The 20,962-nt window shown below is 36.9% G+C and overlaps 1 protein-coding gene across 8 annotated transcripts in view; it reads left to right on the forward strand.

The window, feature by feature from the left end:
- Window positions 1–20,962, forward strand: part of ATP11A (ATPase phospholipid transporting 11A) — a 131,667-nt gene that overhangs the window by 66,087 nt on the left and 44,618 nt on the right. For all 8 annotated transcript variants that reach the window (XR_005102446.1, XM_037376304.1, XM_037376302.1 and 5 more), the window contains exons 3-8: window positions 7,531–7,620; window positions 8,770–8,850; window positions 12,400–12,507; window positions 16,351–16,479; window positions 16,965–17,068; window positions 19,900–19,950. Coding sequence is in view for 7 of the 8 variants with exons in the window: in XM_037376304.1 (XP_037232201.1) it covers window positions 7,531–7,620; window positions 8,770–8,850; window positions 12,400–12,507; window positions 16,351–16,479; window positions 16,965–17,068; window positions 19,900–19,950 (563 nt within the window). In the remaining variant the exon portion in view is untranslated. The remainder of the gene's footprint in view (window positions 1–7,530; window positions 7,621–8,769; window positions 8,851–12,399; window positions 12,508–16,350; window positions 16,480–16,964; window positions 17,069–19,899; window positions 19,951–20,962) is intronic.

Below are 20,962 nucleotides of genomic sequence, written 5' to 3' on the forward strand. Positions count from 1 at the left end.
CGACTATGAACCTTCATTTTGAAACTTACACTTGCTAAGTTCAGTTCACGTTCCCAGTCCTTGACTCCGAGAACAACCATTACCCCTCTTTATCTTCTTGATTCTGTTAGTGATCTTCCACCATATTTCTTTCCAGGCTGAATAACTGTAGTCTGTTTAATAATTGCTTGTGTGGAAGCTAATTCATGCCTTTGGTCTGTCTATACCTTTTCCCAAGCCAGCTGTAGGGTTTTTAAGATGGAGAAATTCACAGAGCATTCAAGGTGTAGGCAAACTATGGATTTATACAGCAGCATAATGATGTTTTTATTCTTTATTCATTTGTTAATAATTTCTAGCATTCAAATTCCTTTTCCTGATGTTGATCTGATATCTTTATAGAACTGCTATGCTTCAAGGATCTCATTCATTTGTAGACAAAGTAGGTATTTGCATCTCCTGTTCTAGCTGAATCAATGAACTGAAGACTAATTGGATGTGCACATTTGTCTCTTTGAACGGAGGAGAAAGTTGTATAGAAGATAAAACCTTTTTTGAGGCAACAATATGGAGTTCTGAAAGAACATGTTTAATTACAGCTGCTTACTGCTTTTGACAGAGAACCTAAAGAATGAACCACAAGAAAGAACGAAAAATTTCAAAGATGCCAAGATAGGAATAGCTTGTTAAATGAGAGATTAGAGGCTTCCCGGTGTGTCAGAGACAACTGATGAACTTAAAAACCCCAGGAATGTTCAGCAGGAGGACTGATTGTTTTTTCCATACCCCCCATAGAGAAAGCTGGGTTAGAGAGACTTACAAAGTTTTTTTATTTTTCTTTTCAGTCTGTGGGTAATCAATAGGTAGTATTTTGCCTTGATGGGTCTGTCTAGCTGCAAACTTACAGTCACAGTTTTATAAAGAGAAATTTTTACAACTATAAAAACCACTTGTGCTTGGGTCATTAATGTGGCTGGAAACAATGGGGCCTAAGCTTCCAAAAGATGATACTGAAGAGTAGCGGGATATGACTCTTAAGTGAAATGCAAAATTGAATCTACAGTGGATGCAGAACTGTTACTTGAGGAATTTGCCCTAAAGAGATTTCATTCAAATTTATGATATGCCATTATGAAATGCTGACTTGTACTGTCACTTTTATTTCCTGTTCTTCGTATAAAGAAGCAATAAGATGAACTTAGATGGGAAAACAGTACTATTATTAACACTGCTTTGAAATGCAGTACAACTGTATTCGTGGACCAGAAGTGTTCCTGGTTTTGTTTCACAAATAATACTATCTTATGGTATTTTGCATGTTTCCTTGGGACTTCTCATCAAATACTGATATAAACATTGATTTGTATGAGAATAGCCTGAAACAATAATACTGCATGCTGAGAATTCTATAAATTGCAAGGGAAACCTTAGCTACCTTCAATGTTAATCTGATTAATTGTGAGTCATCTCAATTGCAGTGACTAATAGTTAAATAAAGTTAAGTAATTCTGTCATGTTTCACTGGATGTTGTTGAATTGTTCCTTTCTTCCAGCAGAAATTCATGCCCTTGTGCTATACTTCTTCCCTGAAGCACTCACTCTTAGTGTCATTATAAAAACACAAAGGCCAGTAGGGGCTGCGATTTAACATTTCTCCTAAATGTGGCAACAAAATGAGAATACTGAAGCTTAAGGAAATAGTAAAATGTCTCCACCAAGATGAGCCACTTGGAATGCAGAAGAGACCTAGGCTGTCCCACACCTTTTCAAGGTGATGCTTTGCAACTGAAAAGATTTCTGTGGCTTCTCCAGGACCATGACGTAGTGATCTCAAGATGAGGAGTTCAAACACAGCCCTAAGCAATGACATTTGAAAGTCAAAAAAGCATCCAAAGCCCACAGTGGGAACTGGCATGGTCATGTGTTTGTGGAGTTGATAAATATTTGTGTAGCATGACGTGGGGACAGAGAGCATGGGGAGATGCAAATGCACATGGGACAGGTAATGGTTCAGGGAATGTTGTGTAAGTCTTGTACCGTGGGCATGCTGATCTGCTCTAAGAGCAGCTGTAACACGGAGCTCTCAGCTTGTGCCCAGATAATTCACCGACTCACAGCCATACTGGCTGAAGCAGTTACATAATTAAATTTATTTAACTATTTAAATAAATTAACTGCAAGGGTTAAATAGTCAGGTTTGCCCATCCGTGCCAAAGGAGCAGGAGCTGTTAGCAATGAAAAGAGTAAAGGGGACTGACTGCCAATCAATCTCAAATACTTCTGAATCAGTTGGACTCTGTCTGGTGCCAGCTCAGGGATAGCAATACCTGTTAAGGGATGGGAGTGCATGGGTGTGCAATTCTCCTTCCAGACACAGTAACACAGTTTCCTTCTGTGGACAGCTGCCAGTGCCTAGAGAGAGCAAGGAAGAGCTGTTAGCTCTTGATCATCCTGCTCAGGGTGGGATTTCCAGGACAAAGGATCTCTGCAACTTCCCTTGTGTTCCCAGGAGAAGCCATCTACCTTTCCCCTGACTCAGCCCGGAGTTAACAGTGATCTTCTATTCTCTGTTGGGACTGCCCCAAACAGAATTTTAAAGTTTTTCATATCAGTATGGGGTCTGTGTAGAGAGAAGAGGAAGAAAGGAAAGAAAGCAAGCAAGCAGGTCCAAATCCCACACCAGGGAGGGAGGACAGGTGTCATTCTCTACACTTCATATGTGAGGAAGTAAAGCTTGCTCACAGTGATATGTGTTTGCTCACAGTCTTTCTTCTGTTTTTCTGACGCCCTCTGCAACTTCTGTCTTCAGTCAGTCATCCTTGCTGTAAGTTTTGTGGGTTTTTTTCAAATTGTAATTAGATAATCTTCCAGATGCTTGGGGATGTCTTTGTCAGAGGAATTCCTGGAGAGATAACCCCTATTTGATGAGACTGAGAATTGCTGATCAAGGAATACAAAATATATGATTGTTTGCCAGCAACTGTTTTCAGGGAACCCTATGATGAAATATGTATATTTGTTCATTCAAAGGTGTAGGCACCATTTGAACCAACTTCCCTAAACATTTCATTTTTTACACTTTCTTTTGAGCGTACACTCACTCAGCACAGTGGCTCTTAGTCACCTGCAAAAGCCCTACATGTAATAGAGCTCACAGTGATCCCTGTGATGTGAACTACCCAACATCATGTAGTGTGGAGAAATGGAGGGTCTCTCCCTTAGTGGAGTGATAATCACTGTGCAGGTGACATGCATGTTAATACTTTTTATTAAAATAAAGTTGACTGTGTATTTCTACATTAATTCCAAACTGTCCTAAACATTGCAATGAATATTACTATTGCGATTTTTTTTTTAGTCATATATAAGCACAGAAGTCTTCTGCTTGAAGTTTTCTGCTTGAAGGAGTTAGAGTTGAAACTGATTTAATACATCAAAGAACATAGATCAGTTCTGCTACAGACGTCCTGTGTGTTTGTAAGAAAGTCACTTGAGATAGACAAGCCATACTCTCAACTCGGTTCTTATGATTTCAGCTAATGGTTGATTTCCTTTTTTCACACACTGCTATAGTGTTCTCTACTCTGGGTTAGACAAAAATCCCAACATTTTAATAAACAAAACTAATTTAAAGAAATTGTTAAACTTTTGAGCAGACCTTTTTCAGCTCTTCTGCTGAAGATGGATAATTATTTGTATGTAATATATATAATACTTAGGTTGTTTATTAGCATAGTAATGTATAGGGCATTATATAAATGTTACGTGCATATATATATATATGCACACACACATAGTCCAGTTGTTAAGCTGTCAGCTTTAACAATGTATTGTTTCTGGGTAATTGGTCGGTCCTATATAAATATGTGTATTTCAAATACTGAAGTCACTATGGACCTGTTCAAGTTCTGTGTATGTGTCTTGATCTGTTAAAAGAAAAGCACTGAAAAACTTAAGGAAGTAACTGCAAGATTATTGTTTAGCTTTTATCTTTTATTCCCTGAATTTATCTTCAAGATTAATTCTGTTTTGCAGAAGGGATGAGAATCGATGTAGCAAGATGTCTGCAAACCAAGGCTGAAGCAATATAGTAGATATTTCTTTAGAATAGTTTTAAGCATTTACAAGTAAAAAAGGTCGAGGGAAAGGAGTGAAGTCAGAGCCAGTTGGAAGAGAGATGGTGACTTTTTAAACAAATAGCTGTAAGAAATGAGGTGTTGACAGAACTCAATAATGCGATACGTGGTGCTTTATTTCTTAGAACTCCAGCTTTTGATATCAAGTGATTACTTAAGAAACACTCCTTTTCGTTCAGAACATTATCTGCCTCTTAGGAGAGAAAGGGAAGCTTGAAATGTGAGCCAAAATTCTGGCATGCAGATCTCCAATGAAAGGGTCAAAATAAAGCGTTTAAAACCTTAAACCGTTGCTAAGAAGACCCTATTTTACATTCTTGAATGCATGGGATTGTCTCGAACAAGGAAGTATTTGAGCTGGAAGCAACATGGCACAGTGAGATGAAGCAGGGGCATGAGCGGGAATACTGTGGAGGTGAGGCATAAGTAGTCCAAGCACATGATTACAGAAATACACCAGCACTGCAGGTGCTATTAGGATTATATATAGGAAGAAAATCTACCTGAGTTATGCTGGTTTGCCTCTAGACAGACTGATTTTACAGTTCTTCGCACAGTGCTTCAGATGCATCTGTTCACACAGCGTGCTCATCTTTTGGCTGAATACATAAGTACTGCTTGGTGTCTCATATATTGCCTCCCATACGCAAAAGTCATGCGTGTGCTCTGGCCTCTAACTCTTTTGCAGCAATTGAAAAAGATCAGTTAAGTCTTCCTCACCTTAAAGCTTCAAGTGCGTAACTATTTGGATAAACTTATTTCCCTTAAGTGAGTTATAGTGAAAAAAGGTAGTTAAGTATATGTAAACTGCTTTTCAGAGTTTACAAAGAACATGACTAGAAATTATCAGAAGGAGAAAGATGGCATTAACGCTCTGTCTGAGCACACTAATCTGATGTATTTAGTGTCTTCATTTTTAATGTTTTCTTCTTCAATGGTTTTTATTTTGTTCCTGCCTAACTAGAGTAGCAAAACTGCCTTGAATGCAGTCATAAGATAAATCCTGTTCTGAGTGGCAGCCACTCTGTTGTTTCTCCTGGGAGCGATTATGGTGGTTAAATATTAATCATCCATTTTTAGATGCTTCTCCGAGCTAATGATGGCTGAGGCAGGGGGAGGTCTGTCTAGACATCTTAGTGGTCTGTCTTCTTGCCTAAACTTCAAAAATTGATACTTCTCTTTTGAAGAGGAATAGGCAGAATAAAGATAATACTTTGTATGTCTGAAACCCAGTATAATAAAGTGCCTGTCAGGCACTGTCAGTGTAATAAAGTCTGTCAGGTTGTTTAAAAATAAAGTTTTAAGAAGTTCGCTATGTTAAAGAAGCATCCATTTCAAGTAACACCTCTCAGACTATAAAAGCAATCTGCTCCCAGGTTATTCACATTTATTCAGCTAAGAGGGTCGCTGACCAGAGCTGGAGCCGTGGGCAAGACCACTGCTTGACAGGGATAGCAGGGAACTAAGGTTGGCATATGGGAAAGATCAGGTACTAAGGGTGAAGAAGAGCTTTCAACCTTTTTAAAGGTTATTTTTTTTAACTAACTTTACTTCCTTAATCAGATCTTTTAACTATCTAGTCTGACAACAGTGTGCTGTCACCACACATTTGGTCAAATAATCCTCTAGGACATTTAAACAGCAAGTTATTGCATAAGAGTTTACATTTTTATTTTATGAATGGTGATTTGGGGAGCTTGTCATTGAACTGTAACAGTCAAAAAAATCCTTTAACAAGGAGAAATTGTTCTATTAAAAGAACTAAACAGAAAAACTTACAAAAGTTTTTCACTGAAACCTCTATTCTTTTTTCCTTCTTAGTGGGTAGAGATTCATAAAAACTAAATGCATAAGATTAGAAAACATAGATAACTTGGCTGATAAGTTAACGATGAAAATCTAAAATTTACCATAGATTAGGATATATTGTCATATATCACAACAGCAGCTTTGAACGATCAGGACTGTTGTGCAAGAAAAAATAATCAAGTCTAAGCAGTTCTCTTTCAAAATTCCAAGGTAAGTAGCTGGGCATCATTCCAGTCTGGTGGAAAGTATTCTGATTGCAAGATGAGAGCACTTGACTTTCCAGCTGTTGCATGTATGCCTGCCTGAGTTTTGGCTTGCTCACAGGTGATTTAATACTGAGTTAACTATTAAGCAGGATAAGTTTACTTTGGGCATGTTTAGAATAAATAATGATTTTTGGCACATGGTAGGAAAAGAACATTTCATTCCTATGGCTTACACGTCTCCAGGCTTTAACCCTCTACAAGTCAAAAGATGTAATAGTGGTCTCACGTACAACTCAAGCATGCTTCTTAAGGATCCTTTTCATCTGCAGATGTAATAGATGTATTTTCCTTTTACAATTCTGGCTGTCATTGCTTTCAGGGCCAAATTCAGATGATGTCTAACTCACAGCATAATTTGTGTATCGGCAAATGTCAGTGCAGTCTGCCAAGTAGAGACAAGGCACATTTGTAGCAGAGCAAATAAATTAGGAGAAGCTTCTTAGCCCATCTCCTTTGAAATGAAAGTTACATTGGAGTTGTCATTTTATTATGTGTCAAATGATAATTTGGATAATAAGATGATACAGTATTAGTTCTCTCAAGCCATTTTTTGTACCTTTTCACACAGTTCTAGCTCACATTTTTACATGCATTCCAATAAGCAGTCCTTGCAAATTTTTTTTGGAGTTACAGAGTGAGCTCTGTAAAGAGTGTGTTTGAATATCCTGCAGGGCAGGGGGACTAGATGATGTAAGGTCCTTTCTCTGTCGCGCTTATATGATTTTTTTTTTTCTTTGAAGGTTTTGCTTTTTCTGTTTGTACTTTTATATGTTGTTTCTTGTGTCACTTTATTAAACTTCAGATAATTTGTAAGATCAGTAGAGAAATATGCAGCCATTTACTCTTAATCACTGCTACAGTTTATTTTGAGGAGTATGTTTGCATCCAAGCCAAGGAACAGAAGAGGGGTTGACAGCTTCTATTTGGTCAGCTTGCTATGACTACATAGTTCACTTCCAGAGTGCCACCTACCTCGTCAAGTCATGCATGCAAAACAGAAGTGAATTAAAAGTGCTGTTTGAAGTGATTAAGATTTTTAAAAAAACCATTAATGGCTTTAAATGTATTGTTCTGTAGCTAAATCTCTGAATGAGCATTGTTGCTAGTCAAAACTTATTTCAGTTGCTAGTACCAAGATTATCACAGTTCAGAAAATTGATGTGATTCTAGGAATACATGATTGTCAACTTAAGATTCTGTTTCAGTAAATTATTAAAGTAACAAAAATGCTCCTGCTTCTTGTTTAATTTAATCTTGAATTGTGAATGTTGAGTTTTAGAACACAGAATGCAAATACTGTTTCTCTCACAAACACGCATAATGTGTGCATTTGTTTTCAGTATACATTTTGGAACTTTGTACCGAAAAATTTGTTTGAGCAATTCAGAAGAATAGCTAACTTCTATTTTCTCATCATTTTCCTTGTTCAGGTAAGCTATCCCCATTTTTCAACAAATTTCTGGACTACTCCTAAAAAACAAAGGAGTTGAAAAAGATTTAAAAATGCACTGGGTTTAGTGACTGCAGAGGTAAATGGTTGAGCCTGGACAGTCTTCTACACTGTTGATGTGACAGAAGGAGTTTTATTTCATTTCCAGGTTGTAAGTGTGAATCTAACCTAAAGAGAAGTTAACACCATCCTGGCTAACACCTTGATGGCAAGACATCTCTTGATAAAATTGAAAAGAATGAGTGTAATTTTTATTTTTACTTTGTAATAAACAAATATCCACATCAGTAAAACCATTGCTATAAATTATTCTGATTATAAAGTTTTGTTAGTTTTGCTAAATATTTTATAACAGATTGATGCCTTGCAGAAACTTTCCAACTCACTGTTATCAAAGCCTGTAGAGAAACAGAAATACAGATGCTTACACAAGGCTTGCTTAGGGTGATACACAAATATTTGTTTTAGTAATTATTACCTCAGAAAACTAGTTCGCTAATTCCTAGGTCTCTTCTTCCTGAACCTTTCACAATCACTTAAATGTGTTAAACAATAAAAATCTCACTGAGCTAAGTGAAAAGGTGTATTACTTTGCACACCAGATTCTGTAAAAATAAAAAGCTATGCAGATTCCCAGGACAGTTTAGATTTTCTTATGATTTGAACTCCCTCTCTGGATTCTACCTCTTTCTTTGTAATTGCAGAAGCCACAGCTCACTATTTCAGGATTTACCCCTTGCATGCATAAGAACAGCTGTATTGTTAAATGTGTAAAAACAGCGCCATGCTCATTTCTGATGCTGCTCAGTAATTTTGCCTCCAAAGCCACAGCTTTTCAGTCTGGTACTTACTTAACGTCTTGGCAAGCAAATATTTTTACTAGACTTTAATATCTGAATGTTAATGTGATCTAAATACAGTATTGTATCTTACAGCATATAGGAATTTTTCAAATGTTTTAGTATATATGTTCTTAAAACCATATTAAAAGTACCATTCTTTTTAATTAAAATTCCTTGGTGCTTTGTAGCATATTGGTGGAATGATTACTTGAAACGTCTTGCTTGAAAAATTGTGTGCTTACCTTCACAAAAATGTAACCAGAAAATATTTGATCCTTTTTTTGCAGTTAATTATTGATACACCTACCAGTCCAGTTACAAGTGGACTTCCACTTTTATTTGTTATCACTGTAACAGCTATCAAACAGGTGAGTAATTTAGTGAGCAAAAGTAAAACTAAAGAGAACATTGTTATTTGTTTTGCATTTCAATTTCCCTGCCTTTTTGTGTTAGGTTGTCTTAGGGCGGTGCCTAAAGAATGACTGCGATGAATTTTGACAGAGTAATTTTATTTTTGTTTCTTCAGTTTAAGTAGTATTGGTTGCTCTATGATGATGTCTACTAATTCAGCGCAAGCTTGTGAATTATTTTATAATTCTGATGTCCTTGTGTTCTGAGGAATCATCTACATGTTGTGTTAACTCAGCATAGTTTGACTTTTGTTTGTTTCTGAATAGCTATCTACATCCTGTTAGGTTTTTCCATAATGACTGAAAATGAATTTCAGTCATAAAGACTGAAAAACTTAGAAGATAAATCTGCTCTTACCTTTGCGGTTTCCTTAGCCTTTACAGTATAAACAGATAACAAAAATAATTTTGGTTCAAGTCTTCAGTATACGTTGATTGAATCTACAGTTCATAACGATAGCTGCAATGCTTTCTACAGATTAACACTGAACAGATGCTATTGTATTCTCTCATTTTTAATGTGCAAATTAATCCATAAAATTGAAGTATTTTTTAGAAATTAGTTCTTGCCACATAATCGAATGTAAAAGTTCCTAATAGAATTACATTATACAGTTATGGAATTGGATAGGTTTGCCATTTTTCTTTCAAGGTAGTACTACCAAAAGCAAAAGATTAAGGTAGCTTTTTGCTTGCTACTCTAATGCTGCAGTGCTACAGTTGACATGAGTGTGTAAATGTAGATGGGATCTTAATATTAATATTAAGATCTTAAAATTAATATAGATTAATATAGAATGTTTTAATTCATATGGGGATATTACAATCATATCTGCTTGTTATCAGAGCTTCTGATATTGCAAATTCAGTCTGTATCAGGAATGAGTCAAATGAGCTCGTGATTGCCCTTCTGTTGATTTAGCCAGAGCCAAATTTGTTGACTGTGAGTTTCAGGTCAGCTGCAGGTGGACAGAGGATACCTGATCTGGCCTAAGCCTTGCTAGTGCAAAGTTAATTCATCAAAATTTTTACTAAATTTGAACTAGCAAGTGATTTTATAAGTAGTACTTTGCATCTGGTGCCTACAACACTTCTGCCTTTACTGTAACATCTCACCATAGTTACAGAGTAGTTTCTAAAAATCTGGGCTCCTGAAGTAATAGACACAAATAAATGGTCTTTACAGTGATTTTGTTATGTGTTTGGCTTTTTGCCTTCAGTCCAATTTAATGATACTTGTTCCTGCAGGACAGCTATCAGTGTAAGAACTCAGTGGCACAATGAGTTCCTTTTCATGACTCAGTCTTCACTGTATGTCTGGGTCTGCATACCAGCCATTTCTTTCCTTCATTTCAGTGAATGGAATGTGCATGTGAAATGATAATCTGTGTAAGCAGCTTGACTTTAAGTGTCTTTTGCTGGGACGGTTGAAGGAGTTAGCACTTTTCATGGGCATAAGAAAGATCTCTCATGTCATGCTTCAAGAAAATGTTGTCTTTTGGGGAAAAAGGTCCCATGAAGTAGTTGGAACATCAAGGCAGTTTCTAGGTCAGAACACTCCTCATTTTAGCTCAAAACTTGTAGAAGGGAGTCTGTACTTCTTACATGCCTCTGGACTATGATGATAAAACAGTGACTAAGAAAAATGAGGATGTGGTGCATTGACCCTGGCCTGCAGTCAGACACCTACCCAGCCTCTCGCTCACTCCTCTTTCCCGTGGAAAACAGAGGGAAGGTGAAAAGACTTATATATCGCGTTAGTGGCACTTTAATAGGGAAAGCGACAGCTTGCTCATCACCATAAACCACAAGCCAAGCAAAATGAGGAATTCATTTGCTATTTCTCATCGGCAGGCAGATGTCCAGCTACTTTCTGGAGAGCAGGGCCTCAGCACGTGTAATGCTTGCTTAGAAGGACAAATGCCATCAGCAAAAATGACCCGTTTCTACCTGCTTTCCCTGAGCTTTTCTTGCTGAGCGCAATGTCATATGGTGCGGAATATCCCCTTGATCAGTTTGGATCTGCCATCCAGGCAGTGTCCCCTCCCAGCCTCTTGCCCGCCCCCAGCCAACGGACCTGTTTTTGGTGTGGGGAGAGAAAGCTTTGATGCGGTGCAAGCCTTGTTCAGCAGTAGCCAGAACACTGGGGTGTAACCAACACTGTTTTAGCTGCAAGTAAAAAGCACAGCAGCACATGAGCTGCTGTAAGGGAAGTTAACTCCATCCCAGCCAGATCCAGAGCAGCGGGTAATTTGGATTGTCTCTTCACAGGATAACTGATTACCTTCACAGTCTTTATGATAAATGCAGACTTTTCCTTCATTAGTTTTCAAAGAAACTATGGAAAGCAGTGCTTCCATTTCTTTACAGTGCTAACTATACACAATGAATATATTCTATAGTACAATTTAGCTTTTGCTGGTGAGCAAAAGTTGTGATACATGCAATAGCTAGTATTTTAAGTGTGGCTTTCCCACTCTTAAGATGTAAAATGTTACCCGTTGGAGTCTTACTGTAGTTTGATAGTGCCCTACCAAAGCCTGGATTGTGACATGCTGTGCCTAGTACTGCAGTTCTGTCTGTCAGCCTGAGTCTTTCTCCCAGCAACTGGTGTAGACTTTGGGACCTGCTTGAGGAGCTGTACAGGCCCCTGGAATTATGTTACACTAAATTTATAAAGACTCTGTGAGTTCTCAGATTATCTCTAAGAGCATCCAAGGTAGTGACACTTTAGTTCTACATTGAGTTTTCAAATGTGCTCAAGAGAGTTAGATATAAAAATGCTGTGGAATACAAGTGGTATTTTCCATCTCTTAACCACTGGTGTCTTTGTGAGTCCCAATCTTTATCACGTGGCAGCACCTTTTGAATGGAAAGTTGCAGATTCCCTGTCCTTTACTTTGATTGTTTGTATAAAACACAAATTCATAGGGTAATGGAGCAATCAAAATCGGTTACTTGCAAAGCCTCTTGAAACAAAATTCTTTGGGACTATATGTATTGCATATAGTGTTAAAAATTCTGATATAATTGTATGACAGTCAGGAAATATGACCACCTTCAGTCATGTTGTCACTTTATCACCTTTCAAAATGGAGTCCTAGTCTTCCCAAATGGATTTTATACACGTTCAGCTTCTCAGCAACTGTTTCTATAAGTATTTTGCACTTGCTCAAGAGTCAGTAAAGCATGAGCAAGAGGTGATTACTTGAACACCAGAAATAGTTCTACACATTGTAAACATCCCTATTCATCAAAAAGTCTTCATTAAAAATATGTAATTTTGTTGACTAACTGTAACCGTGAATACTCTTTTTCATATATGTCCAACTTGACTGTATTACTGACGTGTATCACGATTTCACTTGTTCTAGTGAGAATATTTTCTCTTTATTTCCTTATCTTGATCAAGGATAACTTTTTAATTTTTTGTTGCAAGCTAGAGCTGTTCTTTGTCTTTATAGCCAAATGTGCATCACTACATCATTCCATTTCACTGTTTTCTAGGGTTATGAAGATTGGCTTCGACATAAAGCTGACAATGCAATGAACCAATGCCCTGTTCATTTCATTCAACATGGTAAACTGGTTAGAAAGCAAAGCCGAAAATTAAGAGTAAGTAATTAACTCTAACAGATCTTAGGAGTCAGGCTTCACACTTGTAAAACAAATTATACAGAAATGTAGTGCAGTGATGACATAGCCTTTATTACATTTAATGGAGATTAGGCCCACAATATACTAATTTTTAATTTAACACCTTTGAATAAATATTTTTAGAAGCTTGATACATTTCTTTTTTATCTTTGTGTTATTAACTCATCTCATGACTGTTCCTTTCATTTTCCATTTTTTAACTTGAAATTTCACTTGTGATTTGTCTTTTGTCATTTCTCCATTTTTGGCTCTGTGGTTGTGCACATTAATAATGCATTTAAGCCTGATCATGATAGTCAATGCTATGAGTTTGTCCTGTGTATCCAACGCTTACATATACAACAAATTCAGAATACTTTCTTCATTACCCTTCATATCTCTTCATCAGCCTTCTGAATGCTGCTACATTCCCGTCCTGGTATTTTGAAGGTATTTTCAGAAATTAATTTCTGCTGCTGCTGCTTTTTTTTTTTTTTTTTTAAATCAGATTAACTTTTCATCATTATTCTCTTTAGAACTCAGCAAATTTGGTGGATATTTGTTTGGAATTTCCTTATTTCAGATATCTTTGTTAGGGATATCTTTTTCTGCTCTGCCTTGTTTGGGCATAAATGGCTTCACAGAGTTCATAGCCTTTCTGCTGTGACCTTCCCTTTCAGTGTGATAGTTTCTGCCTAGGGCTTCTCAGTAATAAAAAAAAAAAATGTTAAGGCATCACTTGCTGAGTATTTCATGTGTGTAACTAAACAGTTAAACATTCCAAATAAAAATAATCAAGTACCATATAACTGGAATTTGTATTCCATTAATTAGTCTGTTGCCCATATTTTCCCAATTTTGCCCCTATTCTTTGCCTTTCAGAGACTGTATTTTGAGCAATTAAATGGTAGGAGAGACAGACATAGGAAATATTTGCATGGAAAGAGATACCTGTATGTATGGGTAAATGGGTAAAATTCTCTAACCTGTATTACACAAGAAAACATACTAGACAGTATAAAGGTAGATTCTTCGGCACCTAAAGCCTGTGGACATTTGAATTGCTGAAAGAAGACATTTCTTTTTCATAGAATTACAGAGTGGTTGAGGCTGCAGACATATCTGCAGGTCATCTGGCCCACTCAGAGCTGGTTGCCCAGAACCATGTCCAGACAGGTTTTGAGTATCTCCAAGGAGGGAGACTCCACAGCCTCCCTGGGCAACCTGTGCCAGTGCTCAGTCACCCTAGTAGTGAAAACAACGTGAGGCCTCCCATGTTTCAAGCTGTGCCCACTGTCTCTTGTCCTGTCACTGAGCACCACTGCAATAAGCCTGGCTCCATCCTCTTTGCACCTGTAGCTGGCACAGTGGCAATTGTTGTCAGAACACCTTTTAAATTTTTATTAAGATGCTCTTTGCTAGTACTTTTAATTGGTTTGGGTTTTTTCCTTATTCCTGCCTTTTTTTCTTTTGAATAGTGTTTAGATTATTAACTTCTGTTTTAATAGGCTGTTGTATTATAGATTGTTCCTGGCTTTTGCAGGATGTTGTGGATGCTGTGGCTTACAGAGAGAATCTTGCTAAAATAATAAGGATCATTCAATACAATGATATGTGAAAATCAAAGGAAGGGGACTGTTGTGTCTTTATAAGTTGGACTAAAAAACTCACTTTCTGATGTGTAAATGTTTTCAGTGGCAACTTCAAAAACTCTAGGCACAGCGGGCATTTTTTCTTATCCTTATTCTTGTAGTGACACTTCTGTCGGGAGGGGTTTGTTTGCTAAACTGCCCTCCCGACTTTCTCTTTTGCTAGATTCAATGTTCTGAAGAATTCTGATTTTTCCTTTTATGGCATCTGTAGAGGTGGTTAAACTTGCAGTAATATCACTGTGGTTTAGGTAGCTGGTAAGTAAATTAATGTTGTTTTCAGTGGTAAAGAGAGCTCGCAAAATCAAAAAGTTAAGTGATGTTCCTACAGTTTGTTCTAGGAATAGATGAATTCTCTGTCACCTGACAGTTCATTCAAGATAATTGCCTAACAGTGTTTTGAGTGGTTTTGTAACGTTCTCACTTAGAGGGCTTTATTATAGTTTATATAGTCTTTCATAATTAATGATTTTGTGGCAAAAAGGCAGGTTGTCTTGAAAACATGTCTTGGAGGAATAAGGCAATTTGAATAGTAGTCTGGTCCATTAAGGTTCACTGCTTTTCAGGGTGAAGGCTGTATGTTGTTCAGGCTGGCTCCAGCTGAGACATTCACTGCCTCTGGTTCCAAACCTACCCCTTCTCTGTCTCACTATGTTATCTTCACTTGCCTGAGTCTGCAGAATGTTACATGAGAAGTCATTTAATCAAAAGGAAATACGTGAGGAAATTAATCCCTTTCTCCATTTGAACAGCCCAAAACTTTTTATTATCGGTTAAAAGTGCAGCCTTTTTGCTCTAGAAAGGAAGTATCCAATTGTCATTATGCTGTTTTAATACATCTCTAATTTCTGTTCAGAGACTGAAAATTAGTAAACCCTACAGCTTATAATTTTCAAAAAGACACCATAATTTACACAAAAGATGGAAAATAACTTACTGAAGTATCCATTAGTTTTCATACCTGATTGTTGCAGGTATGCTTAGCAACTTGCATTCTTCTATGCCATATGTACAATCGGCAGTTTTTCATTGCTGTTGGTTAAAAAGCACCTTTTTCATATCTACAAGAAGTGAAATCTCTTTTGTTGTCATAATCCTAATTCTTCAGTACATGTTAATAAATCTTATCTAAGTTGTCACAATTTTATTTTTAGATGTTACTATTGTTAATTGTTATCAGACTCTTTTGCTTAACTCAACTGCTAAGGATATTGGGACTGAGCTTTTTTTAAGTGTATCATGAGAAAAATGATTAAGCTGAATCTTATGGTAATGAATTATGACATAAAATTATATTGAACAGATGTTGAGCTACATGAAAAATTGCAAAAATTACATGTTTTGATGGGATTTTTATTGAAATGTTGATATTCTTAAAACATGTAATAGATATTTTCTTTCTTTGTTCTTTTTTTTTTTTTCCTACTCCTTTGAAAAACATTCTTAAAACATGTAATAGATCTTTTCTGGTTTTGTGGTTTTTTTTATATTCTCCTTTGAAAAAAATTACCTCCAAAAATGTATCAAAGGCTGGTTTTCTCAAATGTGTGGTTTAAAGTAATATTTTGAATTTATAGTTGATTGACTGTTCTGTGACACTCTTTAATATGCTGTAAGATAGTACCTGTGTTTGCATGAATAAAAGTTACTTTGCTCACCTTTAAACACGGATAAAAGTAGGATGGGCTTCTAGTCATAAATTCTGCTGAAAATGTGTCCGGTTTTCATTGGCAGACTTGGAATTCTTAGCTTTTTCAACTATCTCTAATTATAATATTTGGAGCTAGATGCTTATACTCAAGAGCCAACAAGAGTAGTTCACATCTCTAGCTGTTTTTGAAACAATATTTTGTTGTATTTAGTCTTAAAATGCGGATAGTATCTTCTGTCTCTCAAATAACATTGCAAAACTTAGTAAGACAGCACTTGCCAAAATGGTTATCCTGAGAGGAAATTTAGTACACAGTAGACCTCAGATGTTCGACGAGGTGTAGTTCAGTTTTTCAGATATATTTCTGTCGTTCTCTGCTCCTACGGTAAAATCTTGGTGTAAATAAAGATTGATGTTTTTTCAAAATATTTGAGTGAACCTAGGTTTTGATTTTGAAATCTGAAATTTGGGCTGCTACATAAATGATCAATGCATTTTATTTTGTTGTGTTTTTTTCCCTAGGTTGGAGATATTGTAATGGTAAAAGAAGATGAAACATTCCCATGTGACTTAATATTTCTATCAAGTAGTAGAGGAGATGGAACATGTTTTGTTACAACAGCTAGTTTGGATGGTGAATCCAGTCATAAAGTAATTAAATGTTCTACATTTTCTTTTTAAGGCAAAGTTTGCTTTTAATTTTTTATGCAGGTTGCAACATGACTTCATGCTTATATGTCTGAGCAGATACACTAAGTTGTGTAGCTTATGTTTCCACCAGTTGACTTCATTTTTCTAAAAATATCATTATTTTATGGGAAGCTTTAAAATTTATTTAGTTGTGATTTTGTTTGTGTCCAGTACAGGCATGCAGATGACAGAGATAATGCACAAACTTCTTTGTACTTAAATGCTTTCATGGTGACCTTATTTGAGTACACTGCAAAATACTTGCATATAATGTGCAAAGATGCCCAATTAGGAGCATTTAAAGATGCATCTTATTTTAACTATGATTTCTTGTGTAAAAGTCAGTAAATCTATTTCATGCTGAGCTGAAGTATATGTTAAGATTAATGTCTTGTGTATCTGTCCTTCCTTTCTAAATCTTATTTACACCTTTTTATTGACTCCAGACTTACTATGCTGTTCAAGATACAAAGGCATTTCACAATGAACAAGAAATCGATGCACTACATGCTACCATTGAATGTGAACAACCTCAGCCTGACCTTTATAAGTAAGAAAGTAATTCTTACCTGTTTCGTTAAAGGTACCCTAACAATAAATTATAAAAATAAAATGAAAAGCTAGTGGCTGCATGTGGCTGGTTAGAGTGGGCCCCACAGTGAGCTTGAAGTCAGGTTAGGCTTCCATCCATGCTCCTTTCCTGCAGGTAGCTCGCTGGACTGCTCTAGTGCAGTGGTTTCCGAAGGGGAGCACACAAGATGATCCACTGGGGTGTGTGATGAAAATTTTAGAACTTCTATTTCTAGTTGGTTTTTTAAATCTAAAAAATAAGGAAGAAATTAAGCTTAAATAACATCTAATATATTTCTTGACACTGGCACTCTTACTCTGTATGTCAGTCCCATGCCACGTAGAGTTTATGTGGAGTATCCGGGGAGGAGATGTTGTTCTACCATGCAGAGAGGTTGCCATTGGCACCCTCACTTGTTCCTGTGCTTTCAGCATATTGCAAAGTATTGCAGTTTGTGTGTGCCTGGTTAAGTGGATTTATGGGTTGTACTATCTAGTTTTAACTAAAGTAACCCTCACAAAATGGTCAAGTGGCCATAAAAAGATTCCTGCAAAGAAACCATGGATTGAATACTAACAATGCAAGCACAAGTCAACAACAATGAAAGGGCAAACACTTCCACTCCTGGTACGAGCCACATTACAAGGTAACATCACATACAAGCCACATCAGCTACATTACAAGGTAAAACCAATGCCATTCTAATCAGATCTGACAAGAAATTGTCCAGAAAAATTTCAAATTGTCAAGACACTTTGAAGTAGGGATTTACATCTCTTATTGTTAACAATGAACCTCACCACACATGCTTTAAGATATTAGCTAATGACAGCATGAAGCCATCATGATTAGCAAGAGATTTAAAAATTAAGCATCCAGAACATGAAGCAAAATAGCTGTAGTTTTTTAGCAATGTTTAAAGTCATGCAATATTCGATATTTAACAACAGTGCTGAACAAAATTTCACTATAACTTAATGATAAAACATTAGAAGCCTTTTTTCGAGTTTCTTTCTAAATAATGAAGGACAAAACCCCACATACCATTGAGGAAACACTTGTTCCTGCTGTAGTAAAAATAGCTGAAATAATACACAGAAAACAAACTAAAATGCACTTTTTTTGTCAACAAACACTGTTGGAAGATGCAGAGAAAACATTGCTTATTTCTGAGTTGTGGAGGTATCTCTCTTCCCTGATCTCAGTGACCAAGGAACTGGCCTATAAATCTGCAAGAGAATGGATCCTTTAGAAGACTAATCCTGTGAATCACTTGATCCTTTTTTAAATATCTGGCTCATAAAGCGAATGGTTGGAAGTTGAAGCTCATGCTATTGTAGATGGTGGAATTTGTTGGGACAACTGTTGACACGTGAATGAGGATGCTTATTGGTAGACAGTTTCTATCTTTGCTAATTTTTACTTGGCACTTTTTAACAAACTACAGTAGTGATCCTTTCCAAAGGCACATGGTCATTTTCTATCATGATGAATCATAACAAACTGTACAGTGTTATTAGATGTGGCTCTACGGTGTTGTATATACTCTCAGCAGGCAGGTCACCAGTTCTCTGAGCCTGAGAGGTTCCCTTTCAGGGTAACAGATGCACCAGCTCCTCCCATAGTTTCCTCTGCCATCCAGAATGCTAATGTCTGCCTTAATCCCTTTTGATTTGAGTTTATCCACTTGGACAGTGGTATTGCAAACACAGTGTACTGGGTCTGACTGGAATGGAGTAAATCTTCTTCACAGCAGCCCGTGTGTTTTAGTGTTTTTGATTTGTGACTGTTAATAACACACCAGTGTTTTAGCTGTTGCTGAAAAGTGCTTGCACAGTGTCAAGGCTTTCTCTGTTTCTCACTCTGCCCCCCAGCAAGTAGGCTGGGGGTGGGCAAGAGGCTGGGGGTGGACACAGCCAGGGTGGCTGACCTCCGTGACCAGGGGAGTATTCTGTGCCATATAACGTCATGCTCGGCAGTAAAATTGTTTGGCGGCGGGGGGTAGTATTTCCAAAGTAGCTGTTGCTTGGAGACTGGCTGGGCATTGTTCTGCTTACAGGAGATGGTGAGTGGTTGCCTTTGTGTCAGTTGAGTTTTTTCCTTCACTTGTTAAACTGTCATCTTGTATCTCGCTTTTGCTCTTCCAGTTCTCTCCCCTATCCTGCTGGGGAGGGAATGAACAAGAAGCTAGTGGGTGCTTTGTCGCTCTCCAGGGTCAGCCCACCACGTACAGATAACATGTACTTAGAGATAGATATTCAGAGGGAAAATTGCTTATTGGCTTTATGCTTTTGGGTTTTTTGTTTTTAACTCAGTTGTAGGTTCTAGGTTTCGTAAAGGATAGTAAATGCGCTGGCTTACCACAGGTAGTTTAGGGAGTAAGAGCTCTTGTTATTTCTTGCTGATGGGTCTACTTAGAAGCTTTATTCCTAGTTCCATAATCTCTTATATCTCTTTATTTGCAAACTTTACGTTGACTTACTCTTCTGTGTATTTTTTTATTTACATGTTTTAGATATATACATATGTTTATGTTCTGGATAATCAGACCATGTTCAATTGGAAACTGCTAGCTGTAATAAAGAGTTTCTAGAAAATAGTTCTCAAATAACCTATTCCCATGTATATTTTAAAAAGTGAGCATATTTTGCTTTGTTTTTAAATATGTATGTGCAGTATATATGTCTGTATGTAGAGAGAATTCTATGTCCTTGTAATGTACATGAAAAAAACTGAAATATTGGGACATATATGCATAAGAATAATCAAATGAGGAGTGCTGTTAAACTACTTGTATATTTCCCTTGCAGATTTGTTGGTCGAATAAATGTTTACCATGATAGGAATGAGCCTACTGCAAGGTAAGAAAAATCCAGTTTCTACACATTTAAACATTTTCAGGACTGAATAAGTATCAATAATGAGAAGTACCTTTGGTTCACCAACATTGTGCTGCCCTGACTTACTGATAGAATATTTATTCTCTTAGAAGTTTCCAGGCTGTTGTTTCATATATCTTAAATTTTTCATCTTTTAATCAATAGATTTCTCTTATTTTATATTTATGTCTTTATTCAAGTTCAGTTTTTATTTGACATTTATTTGGTTTGTAAATGATGTTGATAGGATGTTGACAGTACTTGTACAATACTGCCCCATTAGCATGGGACCTTGGTAGTGTGCTAAACAATATGAATAATATCACTTGTGTATTTCTCTCATTTTTCTTCTTAGAAAATGAAGAGTTTGGACATGCCAAATATCAAGTTTAGTTTTGTACGTTTGTCTACAATGTCCACAATGTTATGTGTGTTCAGGAAAGTAACATCCAGGGAAATGTGTTTTGTACGTGGTGTAGGAGATAATGATCTGTTACCCTGGGTCTGGCACCTAGAAGGGTCTGTCCCCGGCCAAATAGGTTTCAGCCTGAAGGAAGTGCGGTGCTTTCTGCTTCAGGAGCAGTCTGTAGCCCAGGACATTCCTTGTCCAGCAAATAGAGAAGAAAAATGAAGCAGTAAAACAGGCACAAGTCTTCCTGTATTTTCTACCTAGGATCTTCTGTCTTACCAGCAGGGAAGAGACTTGCTGGACCTGATTTTGTTCAGGACCTGATTTTGTTCAGGCCCTTGCCACCAAGAGGCAAAGCAATAGAAGGGGAAAGCTTCTTGCTTGGGTGATGTCCTAGACCCCAGCATGTGTGGAGTTACTCCATTCTGGCCAAGTGCCTTCCTAACCTCAATGTGTCTAGATACATGATTTTCTATCACAGTCTGCTATGAAAACTGTCTTTTTTGCTGCTTTCACTTTAAAGAGTCTTTTGACTAATAAAGTTGGTTGGATATGAACTTTGGTGGGAGAGGAAAGGAAAATAAG

The sequence above is a fragment of the Falco rusticolus genome, chromosome 2, assembly GCF_015220075.1.
Source record: "Falco rusticolus isolate bFalRus1 chromosome 2, bFalRus1.pri, whole genome shotgun sequence".
Classification (NCBI taxonomy): Eukaryota; Metazoa; Chordata; class Aves; order Falconiformes; family Falconidae; genus Falco; species Falco rusticolus.